This window comes from Anolis sagrei, chromosome 1 (genome assembly GCF_037176765.1).
Source record: "Anolis sagrei isolate rAnoSag1 chromosome 1, rAnoSag1.mat, whole genome shotgun sequence".
NCBI lineage: Eukaryota > Metazoa > Chordata > Lepidosauria > Squamata > Dactyloidae > Anolis > Anolis sagrei.
Genome location: NC_090021.1, coordinates 113613016 through 113630311, shown reverse-complemented (window position 1 = coordinate 113630311; position 17296 = coordinate 113613016). Strand labels below are relative to the sequence as shown.

General features: G+C 38.4%; 1 protein-coding gene across 3 annotated transcripts in view; it reads left to right on the top strand.

Moving 5' to 3' along the window:
* The window catches only part of COL19A1 (collagen type XIX alpha 1 chain), a 232558-nt gene that overhangs the window by 153421 nt on the left and 61841 nt on the right, over positions 1 to 17296 (top strand). For all 3 annotated transcript variants that reach the window (XM_067467964.1, XM_060752836.2, XM_067467969.1), the window contains exons 17-18: positions 8326 to 8379; positions 16543 to 16578. In XM_067467964.1, coding sequence (XP_067324065.1) covers positions 8326 to 8379; positions 16543 to 16578 — 90 coding nt within the window. The remainder of the gene's footprint in view (positions 1 to 8325; positions 8380 to 16542; positions 16579 to 17296) is intronic.

The following is a 17296-nucleotide window of genomic DNA, read 5'->3' as shown; positions in this document are numbered from 1 at the left end:
TGTATTTATATAGAACTAGCCACCTCCTGCCACGTGTTGCTGTGGCCCAGTCTGGTGATCTAGAAAATAAGGAAATGAGAAAGTGTTGGTCTCTAATATGTGTAATTTCTTTATGCTTGTGGGTAAACAGTATTTCTTGTTGGGTTTTTTTTGTCAGTGTTGATGTAGAGATTATCTGGTTTGCTTACTCTGGAACATGCAACATATAATTGTCCTTCTTTATGGGTCCCATTTAAATCTATGATACTATATCTGTCATATACAATCTACATATATATGTGTGTATGCATGAATAATATATATCTATCTATCTATATCTATGGCTGGATGGTTCTTTGTCAGGAGGGCTTTGATTATGTTTTCTTGCCCTGGTGAAGGGAGTTGGATTGGATGACCTTAAGGCAGCATTTCTCAACCTGGGGGTCAGGATCCCTGGGGAGGGGGTCACAAGGGCTATCAGAAGGGTCACCAAAGACCTCCAGAAAACGGTATTTTCTGTTGGTCATGGGGGTTCTGTGTGGGAAGTTTGGCCCAATCTTATCATTGGTGGGGTTTAGAATGCTCTTTGATTATAGGTGAACTATAAATCCCAATAACCACAACTCCCAAATGTCAAGATCTATTTTCCCCAAACTCCATCTGTGTTCATATTTGGGCATATGGAGTATTCATGCCAAGTTTGGTCTAGATCCTTCATAGTTTGAGTCTGCAGTGCTCTCTGGATATAGGTGAACTACAACTCCCAAACTCAAGATCAATGCCCACCAAACCCTTCTAGTGTTTTATGTTGAACATGGGAGTCCTTTGTGCAAGTTTGGTTCAATTTCATCATTGATGGAGTTCAGAATGTTTTTTGATTGTAGGTTAATTATAAATCCCAGCAACTACAACTCCCAAATGACAAAATCATTTTTTTTTTTACTAATGGTCATTCCTTGGGTTAGTAGGTGTCTTGTGGCCAAATGTGGTGCCAATTAGTCCAGTGGTTTCTGAGTTATGATGTCACTCAAAACAAACATAGATTTAGATAGATAGATGATAGATAGATAGATAGATAGATAGATAGATAGATAGATAGATAGATAGATAGATGGAATTCCATCATACTGAAGCAACCAAAGCCACCACCCCCCAACACATACATGTTCATATGAGGTAAAACATTTGTTCTGAGTTACTGATAGACCTCTTGCTCACTCCAAAATTGTAACCATCATAACCCCTATGTCCTAGGATTGTTTCTCCTTGGAGCACTCTCACCAACTTCTTTGCATCATATATCACCCACAAAATGCCATTGGAGCATTTTATGGGTGATATATGGATACATCCCATTGTACTCCAGTAGCAAAATGTATCAGATTTGTTGCAGGTTTTTTTTTTGTCCCAGATGGTTTTTGCCTTTTAGAAAAACTCTACATAGCAGGTTGTTCAAACTCAGCAACATTGCTCAGATCTCTTTAAGTGACAATCCTGTAAACAATATAGGTCTAGATCTGTGCCAGTGCTGCAACAGAACATGACTCTGAGACACTAAAACGTCCTGTCTGCTTGGATGAAAATAAAAAAATGAAACCAGAATATGAAAATATTCTAAGCTGAGTCAATGTTGTTTGAAACCGTCAACTGGTACCAATTTTACAGCATTTTCCTTTCTTTCACCCAATTATGCCTGTATATGTCTGTCTCATCCCGCTGTCTGTGACAGCCATTTTTCCTTGTGTGCTATAAAGGCTGTAAGACATGAAATTGCCTCAGTGTAGTGAGAAAGTACTTAAAAAGAAACAGCAACACATGCTCAACTTCCAGAGATGATACACATAACCATACTAGACTTGTGCTCTTCAGGCTACCTAATGCAGGGGAACAGCAATTAAACTTTTCTATTGTTTCAGTTACTGGTACCATGTTTGTGTCCATTAGCTTGATCTGTTCTTCTCTTTGCTGGAAACTCTTCAAAGACTATGAGATGATAGTTTGAGGACCAGCATTTAGAGTATCACTGCTAGTAAGGATGCATATATTGTTTTTTTCATCCTTGCTTTCTGTCTCAACTAGCAGAAATTGAGTAATAGTAGTCTCTTTATGCAAGATGAGTAGTACTGTAATTCATTGCGTAATCATCAGACTTTCTGACCCTTTTTACTTTGGAAAAAGGGGGGTGCAACCATTACATGAAGAAAAAAGTGTGTGGAGTCAACTTTGTCTGGGACTTTCCTTCTCTTACTTTTGAGGAGACAGGAGGGAGAAGGAAGAGCCTCAGATCCAACCTCCTCCTCAGGAGATAATACAGTTTTTAAAAAGAAATACAAATGGAGCCAGCTGGGTCTGGGACTTTCCCTCTCTTACTTCCAAGGAGGGAGAAGGGAGAGACCAAGACATGGCCAGCTCTAATGTGAACGAAGAAAGGAAAAATACTCATTTGGGGAATTAAAAAAGGAGGTGCGACTATTATGCAATGAATTATGGTATGGTAAGAGGTTTTAGCTGAACATGACACGAGACTTACTAATTACAAAAACCTGAGAGTTTGATTATGAGGGAAAAAATGATGTTAGTACATCCATTATACACATTCTCACTTCTCCAGATTTCTTGATAAAGTCCATGTACATTGAGGTACATCAGCAATGATTTGCATATTTAGATTTTTCTGGCAGGATACATGGTAAGGTTGAATTACTCCTTGAGCATGAGTGAAAAATCATTATGTATTAATTGTTCTGTCTATAAACTTAATTAGGTGAATCTGTCAAACTGGTCCATATGGATCAGTTTCTCTTGCCAGAGCCAGGTATTCCACAAAGGGAGAAAGATGAGATGACACAAACTGTATTTGCTGATATTTAAACCACTAGTATGAAGTTCTAATGTGGGAACATCATAAAGCAAAATGTAAAAAGTATGTGGATTTGGCAGTGGTGCAGCACCCTAAACATTAGAAGGAGAGAATTGGACTATTGAAAAACAATGATGCATTAGAACAATAAGGGAAAAGATACCTATCAGCAAAGTCTTGAGGAAACACTACCAGTGTTGTTAGGAAGACATTGAAACTAGAATGAAAATTAATCATGGTCAATCACCCTCAATTGACTGTTCCCACTCCTCATGACTTAACCTCCATTTGTGGCTGGACAGCTTCAAACCCATGCTACTAGCTCCATGTAATAATGTCCTCTATATCTCTCCTGCTCACTCCTGATGGTTGCTTTGGATATATACTCCACCAAAGACTCATGGAGTAATGATTGAACCCCCCCCCCCCCCCCAAGCCATAAGATCAGTAAAGGGCTCCTCACTGGTTCAGCAGGCAGTTTTCATTGCCACTTCCTTTGCAAACTGTATTTTGACCTTGCTAAATTGTATTAATATAGAATGCTTTCAACATTATTTACATCTAATGGCAAATATGTGGGAAATTAAATAAATCCATTGTAATTGTTCCATATTTGCTTATGAAAGAAATTAAATACAAACATCTGCAAACTACGACCTTGCTTCTATTGTCTCTCATCTCTTACTTACAATTTGGCCATGTAGACTATTCTATATTCCCTCTGAAAACAAGTATAAGAGCCACATTAAAAACACAGATTTGAGCATATGCATTTGCTATGGATGGGTAAGAGCATCTTGTTGCAACTGAGAAAAAAATGTCAGAGCATGTTTTTGCATATCGGGTTGGAAGAACAGTCATGATTCTTCATGAACGGTGCAGCCAGCCTTCACAATCTTCAAAAAGCAATAAACACGATTTTGATCAAAACTACATTATGTTGTAGAGAAGATGTATGCATGTGTAACAAATCTAAAATCTATTTCACACTGCAAAATCTTTCAGGAAATTTGCGTGCTGTATTTTATAGTATATCCCAGATCACCTCTTACTCACCAAGTTCCCAGTGAGACTTTTGCAGCTCCAGGCTCTGACTGTGGCAAATATTAAATTATTTCAGAGCTGTTTCCATGTCAAAGAGCATGTGGCTTTATTCTCCACTTGATTGTGTTTGCATGTGCTTTCAAGTCGCCTGTCGATTTATGGTGACCCCGTGAATTTCCTAGGGTTTTCATAGATGGAGAATACTCAAGAGTAGTTTTAGCTCAGAACAAATCAATACTTTAATAAAGAGAGCTAGTAACCTGTATTTATGCTATGATGCCTAAGAGTGCTCTTCCCACTGGATAAAGCCCATATCCTGCAAAAGTATTTAATATTGGGTTAAGAATATAACATGCTTATGTGAAAATTATATTCTTGCTCTTATAACTTTATCTTTTCTCTTGGTTTGGGTAAAATTTTATCCTGAATAAGAAGTTTGATTCACTTTTTGTGGAAAATTCTTGGATTCTGGTCTTACATTCTTTTAGAGCATTGGCTCATTATTTCACTACTAGGAATTTCATCAGTATTCAGTTCAGTGTGTGGTCATTCAGGCTGAAAACTATCAAAAGAGCTTATTTTTAAATGGAACAGCAGCTCCCTCTAGTGATTTTCTGTTCACATTCTTCTTGAAGCGGTATTTCTATTTTCTGTACAGCTTGTACTTACTATCACGAAATTAGAAACAAAGAATACAGATAGACTACCTTAAAACATCACTATCTGCATTGTTCTTATGTATTGTTTCCTATTTGTACCATGTCATCCAATTTCATAACCACCTTCGGTCTCACTTTGGTGAAAAGGCAGGATATACATTCAAATAAATAAACAAATACATTTCATAATGAAAAGACTACCAGATTACCATTTCCAAATTTTCCACATGTTTCTATCAATGATTCAAACCCTCCATTAATTGCTTCTTTTTAATAGGTTTTATTGGCACACACTTCAACATTAGAAAGCATCTCTATACCTTGTGTTTTGTCATTTGAAGCCTGCTTTCAATGCTGTGCTCACTGAAGAGCCATGCAATACTCTCATTCATCATCATCATGGCTGCATGTACAGTGCTGTCATATCCTGTGTGGAACATTGAAAGCCAATCAAAAAGATATGGAGGAAATAGAAATGGCCAGTGTGTCTTGATCTGAGGTGATATATATACAGCTAAGACTTCTTAAAGAGCCTGAGGTGGTAAAAGGGAGCTGAGAAGGGACTGGGAGGAGAACGTTTTGAGTCACTCAGCCAAGAATTGCCAGCCAGAACTGTGGAAAGAAGGAAGTCATGGAAAGTGACCTCTGCCTTCCAAAGTTTTCCAGAATGAATTTTTTCCTGGTTATAGTGGGTACAAAGGTTAGTTCAATCATGCATCATGTGAACTGAGAATAAGGAATTGCGAACACTGCATACAACACATTCTCAGCAACACCAGAGTTCTCTGATATATACTCCACCAAAGAATAAGTGAAAATTACTTTCACCTCTCAGCATGTCGTCTGAATGTCCTTTCAGTTTCAGTCCAGTCACATCATTAGCCACAGCTCTACTTATAGTTGTTCTCTACTGTACTCCAGTAGCTTGTTGAGTTCCTTCAGATCTGGGAATATCATTTTCTGGCACTATCTCTTGTTATCACTTTTGGATTGACTCATCATGTAGTCTTCACAGAGTTTACTGTGCCTCCTTTTACAGAGTACTAACAAGTGTTAGCTATGGTTCTGTTGTTGTTGTCTATGAGAAATCCAACTCCAGTATCACCTTCCACTACTCCTGCATCTCAGGGCACATCCAGACAGCTCACACAACAGTATTCTAGTACCACATATATAATATCCCTACAGTGTACTATACATACAAAAGAGCTAATACAATATTCCTAAGAAGACAGATGATGTTACTTGATGCACAGCAAGGATCAAGAGTAACGGGGACATAGCAGGTAGGGGATATACCTCACTTACAAAATGCCCCCATCTTGTTATCTTAGGACCCTTCTACACTGCCATATAATCCAGAATATCAAGACAGATAATCCACACTATCTGCTTTGAACTAGATTATCTCAGTCTACCCTGCCATATAATCCAGTTCAAAACAGATAATCTGAATTGTATACAACTGTGTAGAAAGGGTCTCACAGAGCAGGAGATGAGAAAAATGCCTGGTTGAGATCTTGGAGACCAATTTTTATTCAGTGAAAATAACACTGGAGTAGAAGAACTAAGAGCCACTGTGATGTCATGATTTGAGCTATTCATACTCTTTTGTGCAATAGTTTGAGAAACAGTGAGTTTCACCACTCCAAAGACTATGAACATTCTTGTAGTAACATCTGTGGGTCCTGCCTCTCCAGTCATTAGTGTAAGGAGCCCTTGGCGGTGCAATGGGTTAATTAATTTATTTTGAACATTTTTACCCTGTCCTTCTCAACCTCCAAAGAGAGACTCAGGACAGCTTCCAACAGGCCACTGTTCAGTGCCGACACAATAAAATATAGCATAAAATACAGTTAAATACATTTAACCATTATAAATATACATCTAAAAGTTTGCCAAGTTAAAATCGGTGTCCCAAATCAATCCATTACGGTCAAATCAAATCTTGCCTTCACCAGTAAATCAGTCTATTCTGCAAAGGTTTGATCCCATAAGCCAGGGTTTAAGTTTCTTCTGGAAGGAAAGGAGGGAGGGGGCAGATCTAACCTTAAATCCTTGTGCTGGCAGAACTGCTGACCTAAAGGTCAGCAATTTGAATTTGAGGAGCAGGGTGAGCTCCTGTCTGTCAGCTCCAGCTTCTCATGCAGGGACATGAGAGAAGCCTCCCACAGGATGGTAAAACATCAAGGCATCCCCTGGGCAACATCCTTGCAGACAGCCAATTCTCTCACACCAGAAGTGACTTGCAGTTTCTCAATTTGTTCCTGACATGAAAAAAAGTCATCTGTGTGAATACCAAAATTCCATTATTTTTTTTCAAATACAGACAGAGGGAGGAGGAGGAGGGGGGGGAGGAGGAGGAGGAGGAAAAAGAGCTGCCACTGTCACCTGGTTATGGAACCTACATTCCTTTAGTGCGAATTATGATAAATAGGTGGCATGTTGCTTTTAGGGTGCATTGGTACTCTAAACAAATTTGCGCAGAAGTGACATATTTGCTCCATGGCAAAGAAGATGTCTGAGCAGGGGCATGGTTGACAAATTTCTTTTGGAGTGCATTACAGAGATGCTTTTTGCTTAAGAAGGATGACAATAAATTGCATGTTAATGTACATGCAAATCTTTGTACTTGGATGGGATCATAGAACTGTATTGTTTGATTTTACAGTTTAAAAATGTACCATTTTAAAGAAGCATAGCTAAGGAGTTGTACTGGGTTTCTTTTTTCAGCACGGAGGATGGGAGGATCTTGATGGTACTTGCCCATTCACTGCACTCCTGTGAAACAGATGGAGCTTGCTGGAAAATGTTTTAGTATCAAAATACAAATCATACTCCTTTGTCATTTCATCTTTGCCTCATGTATATAGTTTTGTTAAGATTCTTTGCAACATGACTAACAAGCCATGCCACTTTTAAAGGATGTGCCTTCAAGACAGCTATCTAACTGCGATAGGTGAAGTGAAATCATGGTATCACTGCCATCTGAAAAATTTAGGATAAGAGATACTTCTCTCCCTGTACAGAAGTGTTTAATTTTTGACATCTGAATCTGGTAATCTGTCACTCCAGTGAATCCTGTCTGGAATGTATTGCTTAGACATTTTTAGAGTGGAAGACTTTCTTAGGATGGCTCTCTTGGGACATTCATGTGTAGAAATTTATTATTTTTGCTGAGAGTTGTTATAGTTGACAGTCCACTTTTCTCCTCCCATCATTTGTCAGTTATCTTAACCTATAACATTGTCAAACCAATTTTGTGGAAAAAGATAAAATGAAAAAATTCCAGTCCTCTGAATTGCATTGTTGATTTGCTAGGTGAGAAGTGCTTTATAGGAATGGTATAGCCCCAAAACATACATATGTTTCCTGTGGATTGTCTATATTTATTGGGTCCACATATTTTCCCTTAAATTGAAGTTGCCACATTAAAGGGAGTCAACCAATGGCTTAAAGAGCTATTGCCAATCAAAAGAGCACCAAGCCGGATAGACTTGAGTTGAAAGTGTGAGTCAAGTGACAGTTAAGTACATGTTTAATATTGTCAAGAACATAAAGTTTGAAAACCTGTCTTGAATAATTTGTATACATTGGCTCTCTTTCTAAAAGTATTAATATTGTATTTTGTGAAAATATGGCAGATGATAAACATTTTCACACACTTGCCTTCATATATTATAATTCTGTAAATGCACTTTCAGTGTGGATAGAAATGTAATAATTATAATGATACATTTATCACAGTATCAAGTTTAACTGTTTATATTTTCACCGTTCTAGGGTCCTCCAGGTGTTCCAGGACTTCCTGATTCCTTTAAAGGCCCATATTATCAGGTATGGACACTCAATTCTCATGAGAAACACAATGCAATCCTGAGGGATTATCATCCAAAAACAGATCAGCAGGTTAAAGCAACAAACATTTTGGCTCCTAATAATGATCTTTCCAGTAGGGTCTGCCTATTATTTCCTTTGGGTCTGAGACTATCTTAGGGTACCTTTGGAGCTCAGAATTGTCTTGGTAGCTGGGGTGACTTATTCTGAACCGAGAAAAATATACCTACTTGGACTCAGCTTCTTCCTACTAAAAGCAGCCTGGTTCTCCTCATTCTGCCCTTATGAGTTCATTCTAATTCTTATTTGGTAAACTCTCTGTCAACATAACCCAATAGTCAAGTTCCAAGGGGTTGATATATATTAACTTAACCTTCCTTCTTTGTGCAAAAAATATGGTATTCTGTCATTAATTCTGTTGCAATCTTGGTGAATGGCCTAATTTCATTTTTAAAATAACAACAACAACAACAACAAGGATTTAAAGATCGAACTGCAAAGACTCTGGCACAAGCCAGCCCCTGGTGACTGGCTCCTTGCAGACTTGGGCCCTGACTGCCTGGCTGAGGCAAGGCCCAGCAGAAACACCTGCTGCCTCCTGAGGCTGGGCCATAAAAGGAGGATGCTAGTGGAGGACCAGTCATACAGCACCATCCAAGACAGCCAAGAAGACCTTGGGTCATTGGTTCTCAGCCTGTGGGTCCCCGTGTGTTTTGGCCTGCAGCTCCCAGAAATCCCAGCCAATTTGTTGGGATTATTGGGAGTTGGGGACCGGTGCATCTGGGGTCCCTTGGATTGGGAAGCACTGCCTTAGGATCATGAAAGGGGAAAGGGGAGGCTTAGATGTATGTTGTACGGTTTTTTACCAGAACGACATATAAAAGAAAATATAAGAAATATACTGAATGTAATTGAATATTATGAGACGCACCATGAAAAAGAATTGGCCTTAATGACAATCGACGCCGAGAAGGCCTTTGACAATTTAAATTGGAATTTTTTCAAAATGATATTTAAAGAATTAGATATTGGGCATAATTTTCAAAATGCAATTAACGCTATATACAAGGAGCAAAAAGCGACAATCTGGGTGAATGGTATTCCATTTAAAGAAATTATAATCAAGAGAGGCACAAGACAGGGGTGTCCCCTCTCTCCTTTGATTTTCATCATGTCATTGGAAATATTATTGAGAAACATTAAAGGAAACGGGCAACTCCAGGGACTGAATATTGGAAGACAAAGTTATAAATATAGGGCATATGCGGATGACCTGATATGCATTATGGAAGACCCAAAAGAAAACATACTAAATTGGTTAAAGATTATTGAAGAATTTGGAAGGGTGGCTGGTTTTAAAATGAATAAGGGAAAGACAAAGATATTAACAAAAAACATATCCAAGGAAAAACAAAAAATATTGGAAGACTTATCAGGAATTCAAATCTGTACAAAAATGAAATACTTAGGAATCTGGATAACGGCTAAAAATTCTCAACTTCTAAAGAATAACTATGAAACCAAATGGGCCGAAATAAAGAAAGATCTGAATAATTGGAAACACTTAAATTTATCAATCTTGGGGAAAATTGCAACAATAAAAATGAACGTTCTCCCAAAACTGCTGTATCTCTTCCAGAATATTCCCATAATTAGGAACAATAAATTGTTTGATAATTGGAAAAAAGAGATTTCGAAATTTATATGGAATGGTAAAAAACCGAGGATCAAATATGTAAACATGATAGATCAGAGAAACAGAGGAGGAATGGGCTTACCAGACTTAAAATTATATTATGAAGCAAGCGGACTCACATGGGTAAAAGAATGGATCTCATTAAAAAAAGAAAGAATTCTAACAATTGAAGGTTTTGATCTCAGATTTGGGTGGCATTCGTACCTCTGGTACAACCAAACACTAAAAGAAAAGAACTTCAACAACCACTTCATTAGATCAGCGTTAATAAAAATTTGGAATAAATATAAAATACAAATGTACTCAAAAACGCCATTATGGACATCACCATTAGAAGCGAAACAAAGACGACTGCTGGGATGGACCAAGTGGCCGGTATACAAAGATGTATTAAAGAAAGAAAATAATGAACTAAAACTCAAGACGAGAGAGGAGATAAATACCCAATTTATAAATGTATCCTGGTTCCAATACTTACAGCTAAAAGAATATTACAACTTGGATAGAAAAATAGGCTTTATGATAAAGGAAGATATTTGGGACCAAATTTTAGGGAAAAAGAAAAAAAATATAACAATAATATATAATAAACTATTAGAATGGGCTACAGAAAAAGAAACAATAAAAGAATGCATGATTAAATGGGCCAAAAATATAGGAAGATCAATACAATATAAAGAGTGGGAACAAATCTGGAAAAAGAAAATTAGATACACATATTCGACTGATATGCAAGAGAATTGGCTAAAGATATTTTATAGGTGGTACATGACACCACAAAAATTAGGCTTGATGTACGATACCGCAAGAAACAAATGCTGGAAATGCGAAACACACATAGGAACGTTCTACCATGCTTGGTGGACCTGCCCCATCATTTGTACATACTGGAAAATGATAAAGCAAGAATGCGAAAAGATCCTAAAAATTAAGATACATATGAAACCAGAATATTTCCTACTAGGAATAACAGACGAGGAATTGGAACTAGATCAAAATAAGGACATTTTATTTAACTACTGTATTACAGCAGCAAGAATAGTTTTGGCAAAAAAATGGAAGCAGAAGGAAGTAGCCACAAAAGAGGAATGGACAAACAAGATGAAAGAAATCAAAGATATGGACAAACTGACGTTTGCATTAAAAGATTCATACGGAAAACCACTGAGAAGAACGGATTGGAAGCCATATGAGGAATACCTAAAGGAAGATCAAGAAAGGAGAGAAACAAAAAAGGAGGAAGAACGAATCTAGCAGAAAAAGGAAGAATACAAAAAAGATAGAACCAAAGAGAAGGAGATTATGGAAGTCAAATGACCCCCCTGCACTCTCCCCCCCTGCCCCCTCCGATACCCCTCGTATTTCCCCTTCCCCAACCCAATCCGCACCCCTTCACCCAACCCAACCCATTCCTCTATTTTTATTCCTGACTTTACCCATCCCCCTCTAACCTGCCCCTTCCCCTTCTTTTACCTATATACCTGTATGAATATATCTCAATAAAAATTATAAAAAAAAAAAAAGATGTATGTTGTACGCCGCTCTAAATCCCCTGAGGGGTGAGAAGAGTGTGATAGAAATAAACAAACAAACAAACAAATAAATAAATAAATAAATAAATAAGGTGGTCCCTGGGTGCAGTGCCTAAAGACCTTGGCCTGCACTTAAACACAATTGGCGCTGACAAAATTACCATCTGTCAGCTGCAAAAGGCCACCCTACTGGGATCTGCACACACTATTCACCGATACATCACATAGTCCTAGACACTTGGGAGGTGTCCAACGTGTGATTCAATACAACAACCAGCATAGTGATCTTGCTTGCTGTGTACTAATTTTGTTGTGTTTCTAATAATAATAATAGTAATAATAATAATAGTAATAATTACAACAACTTTAAATTTATCCTGCTCCCTCTCCCAGAGAGCATCAGGGCAGTTTACAACAATATAAAATCACAAAATATATAATAAAACAAATAAATATTTCAAATTAAATACACGACCAACAATAACCAATTACAGAATACCATACTTGTTTTGCTATGTGCATGATGCCTCTTCAAAAAAACTATTTTTGTGTTCATTACACACACTTGCACAAATGCAAGCTTGTGTGTTATTTGTGCATTCAGTAACTGATTCCAGCTTCTGTTATGCATATCTTGATAGGTTATAAATTTTACTGTTTCAAAATCTTGTTCCACTAGTTTTGAGTTATTTGAAGGACTACTTTCAAGATGTTCTCTAATCCATTATGTGTATGAAAAACTAATTAAAGTGGAAGTCCTTCTGCTCTTTGTTGTGTACATTTGCTTCCTATAATCACTCTTGGTAGACTTGGCATCAGTTTTAGTAGCTTCCTAATTCCACATAATTTAAGATTAACTGCATGGCAGGTGACATGAACCGCAGTGGAGGTCCTCAGGGTTTGATATGTATCTGTCTGCAAGATTCATATTTCTTGCTCCCATGAGACTCTACAAATTCCTAGCTCCTATCGTGTTTCCCAGTTAATATCTCCTGGCAAAATGTGAGCCAGCTGTTTTGCCTGCAAGAAATTAATCATCTTTTAAATCCTCTTACAGTATACCAACACACTTCTCCTTTCAGCTGTCCAGTGAAAACCATGTAATGACTTATTCTCAAGCAAGAAACTTACAAAAAAACAAGTGCTAAGTTTAGTTTTTCAGATGATGTCTCACTCGTTTAAATTACAGATTTAAATAGTTAGACTCTCTGGAACCAGAGTTTCCGCTTGCAACAGGGCTGATTCTTCAAGTCCTATAATGCAACAAGTGTTCAAACCTATACATTGTGTTAGACGAGTTCAGAAAAAGCTATGTTTAGATATTGGAAATATAAGAAATATTTATATGTTTCTCTTATCACTATTTTACTTTTAATGTCAAGGATTATTTCTCAGCATTTATCTTAATTGATCATTTGTTTACAATACAATATATGTGTATGAGAAAAGGGGAGAAACCCTTATTTTTCACAGATATCATCTTGGATTCATCTTGGATTCTATTATTTTTGAATTCCCCAAATTTATTTAAAATGAGTGTGATAGGAATTAAGATAATCCATTTAAATAACTAGAAGTTAGAGCTCTGGCACTTTTATTTATTTATTGGTTAGTTCTCCCTGCCTGTGGATTAAACCACTGAGCTCCTGAACTTACTAACCGCAAAGTCAGCGGTTTGAATCCAGGGAGCGGGGTGAGCAAGGCCATAGACAGAGGCTGGGTTTGGGGGGGGGGGTTAACCCTTACCCAAAAAAACCTAGTTTACTAGTGAATTTTAAATGGTTAACCAATTTATGAGTAAGCCAGGTTTCTAGCACATTTCAGGGTGGGGTTGAACTTTTAATCCCTCCCGGCTATGGCCCTGGGGGTGAGCTCCACAGTAAGCCCTAGCTTTTGCCAACCTAGCAGTTCGAAAACATGCAAATATGCTCTGGTGGGAAGGTAACAGTGCTCCATGCAGTCATGCTGGCCACCTGACCTTGGCAATGTCTACTGACAACGCCAGCTCTTTGGCTTAGAAATGCAGGTGAGCACCACCCCCAGAGTCAGACACAACTAGACTTCATGTCAAGAGGAAAACTTTACCTTTACTCCCTGCCTTGGTATGTGTTTCGTGTTAGACAGGAGAAGACCAAATCTTAAAGGGATGCAGACTCACTTCCCACTATTTACTTAACATATTCTTTTACATTGCTATGTATGCAATAACCATCTCCTTCCTCTCTTCATATCTTCAGTACTTTGGGTACAAGATTTGCTCATCTCTGGTTGAGAAGAACAAATGTTGTCTGTTTTATTATTACTTCACACAACCAGTTTGGTATGTTTCGCAAATTAGCGCTTTAGATCACATATATAGATTCTTCCTTTAGCCAGTTACCTTGTAATTTGAAGCACACATCTTTGCCATTGTTACTTTGAATATGTTCACACAGATCATTTTCTCTTCTATATGCAAACTCAGTTGTGTGATAAAGGGAGCCAGTGAACTGGAACATTTCCATTAGAATACATTTCCAATATTTAAACTTTATATACATTCTGAAAATGTTATCTCCCCTTCCCCCTCCCAATTCAATTTTAACCATCTGGTGTAAAGGAATGATATTTCAATTGTGAACTTAATGAGGAAATAGAATGTGCAGTGTTATGAAAATACACTCATGATCAATGCTGTGTGTTGAAGAGCTTGGTTAAAGAACTTCAAAATGCTTGGTAGCATTTTAGGTGAGTAATTATGTTTACAGCTTCCCCGTCTGTTCATTTATTAACAATAAAATAACCAGGCTCAGATATGCTAAAGTGAGGCATAGTCCTCATATAAAGGCCAGACTTTTCAAAGAAGTAGAGAAGGAGGAAGCACAAGTAAGTCACAGTGAGTCCTATTCAGATACAGTGTTGATGGGAATAGAGTCCCTGACTTTCCAGCAACCTTCTGTTCAAGTCTTCTCCAGAAGAGTGGAACATCCTCTGGAGCTGATTTGAATGAGGTAGAAGATAAATGAGCATTACATTGAGCAAATGGAAGTCTCTTCATATGTTAGGTGGAATCAATAATTTCTACTAGTTCTGTTATAAAACCATCTCTAGTTTTCACATGCTGCAGTTCACAAACCAGGCTCCTGCAAGCCTGTGTGGTGGGTGGCCACCAGAGATACTCCAGAAGCTTTGTATTCTTCCTCTTTTCATCTTTCAAGTTGACAGTGTATACAGCTCAAGAGGTCTGCGCTGTTCTCATTGCCTTCCCATCAATTTCCCCATCTTGCCTCCCTTTGCTTCCCTCTCAACCTGAGCCAGATCAGGGCAGGCGAAGCCAGAACATCCTGCTGGAGCCTCTTCCTGCTGCTGTTCTCTTGTTCTCCTCTTCAGCATGAAGTCACTTTGATTCCTTACCTGCCTAAACCCATTTGCTTGAGCTCTCTGTGTCAGAGCAATAATATAATAGTCATCACAAACATGTCTTTTTTCTTCCCCGCTTAAAGTTCATATGGAATCAAGCATTCGTATTTTTCTGCAGTATAGCAAATGACAAAATTTGAGGCCATGTAGTAGGGTATTATACAAGGAATTCAGTTACAAGTTGCTGAAACTCACTGAATGACCTTAAGCCAATTAATCTCCCTGCTTTGTGTACCTCAGAGGCCTGTTGTGAGGATGAAATGGAAAGTTGGAGAGCCTTAACTGGTGCCTTGAGCTTACTGTAGGCAACAAACCACAATAACAATAGACTATAAAAGTAACTGACAAATAAAGCAAATGGGAAGTCATGTACAGCAATAGGTTTTCCAGATCAGGCCTATCCTAGAACCTGAGATTTCTGAGGCACAATATGAAACCAAAGGATTACCTAATGTATCAATAGGCTTGATTATTAAGCATCATCTGCATTTCCACAAAGTATTCATTTGAAATGAAAAAAACACCTAATCTATTAATGAAGCAAATATAGATGCACACAGTTTTCAAGAAAGTGGTCTAGTTCTGAAATTTCTCTATGTTGCCCTTTTTAATTTATTTATCATATCAGGAGTGAACCAAACAGTTGTATTGTATTAAAAACACACACACAAAGTTTGAAAACTTGGCATTATAGTAAATGTCCTTTGACCAGTAGCTGGCCACTTGGAGTCCTCTGATGTTGCTATAAGAAGGTCCTCCATTGTGCATGTGGCAATACTCAGACTGCATTGTAATAGGTGGTCTGTGGTTTGCTCTTCTCCACACTTGCACTTTGTGGCCCCATTTCTTAAGGCTGGCTCTGCACCTCGTGGTGCCAGAGCACAGTCTGTTCAGCGCCTTCCAAGTTGCCCAGTTTTCGGTGTGCCCAGGAGGGAGTCTCTCATTTGGTATCAGCCATTGATTGAGGTTCAGGGTTTTAGCCTACCACTTTTGGACTTTCGCTTGCTGAGGTGTTCTTAGAAAACTATTTATTGGTTTAAGTCGTTGGCATGCTGGCTGATATCCGAACAGGGGATGGGCTGAAGATATAATTGCCTTTCACTATTGATTGCTACTTCCCGGTGTATGTCAGGTGGTGCAATACCGGTGAAACAGTGCAATTTCTCCAGTGGTGTAGGGCACAGACACCCCATGATAATGTGGCATGTCTCATTACCACTGTTTTAGCGTGGTAAGATGTGTTCCACACTGGGCATGCATATTCAGCAGCAGAGTAGCAAAGCACAAAGGCATTGTTGCCCTGATAACTAGAAAAGACCTGCAGGCTCTATATACGATTCTGAAAAACATTGATGAAAAAGTGGAATAACAATAAGAATCACCTTAGTGGCTGGGATGCTCCTGGCCTGGCATGTCCTATATATCACTATAGGAAAAAAAAGTGATAAGTAGCCATAGTGACAATGTAAGTGTTTCATTATCTGTCAAGATAACAAATGAGAGACAAATGAAGGTCAATTTTGTTTTTTTCAAAAGAGTCATCATGAAGAAAAGGCCTCAAAAGGTGAAAAGGTAAGTAATGACCTTTGACAAGGGATTTGGCGATGGCACAGATGGCTGGCTGCATGTGATTAGTTGGAATTAAGCATGACTTACATTTGCTGACTCAAATCTTTAAAATCAGTTTAAATAAAAGAGGCACAACCATGGAAGAATATATTTCATAGTTCCCCCCGGTGGCGCAATGGGTTAAACGCTTGTGCTGACAGGACTGAAGATGGACAAGTCGGAGGTTCGAATCTGGGGAAAGCACGGATGAGCTCCCTCTTTCAGATCCAACTCCCCATGCAGGGACATGAGAGAGCCTCCCACAAGGGTGGTAAAACATCGAAATATCTGGGTGTCTCCTGGGCAATGTCCTTGCAGACAGCCAATTCTCTTGCACTAGAAGCTACTTGCAGTTTCACAAGTCATCCCTGACATGAAAAAAATGGTTACAGGCTTATTATTTTAACTGTATTTTAGTTAACATGGTCCTGAAAGGTGTGACAACTTCTGCAGTGTGGACCTATTGCATGCAACAAAGCCGAAACTCAAGTAGAAGAATGCTGAGAAGAATTATCTTCCCATGAAATTTGCCCTCCTGGAAACTCTGGAGAAGCTTGAAGGGCAAATACTGGTAGTTGCACTGCCAGTCACACATATGAATTTGAGCTTCCACTCTTACATTTCATTGAATCATAGAATCAAAGAGTTGGAAGAGACCTCATGGGCCATCCAGTCCAACCCT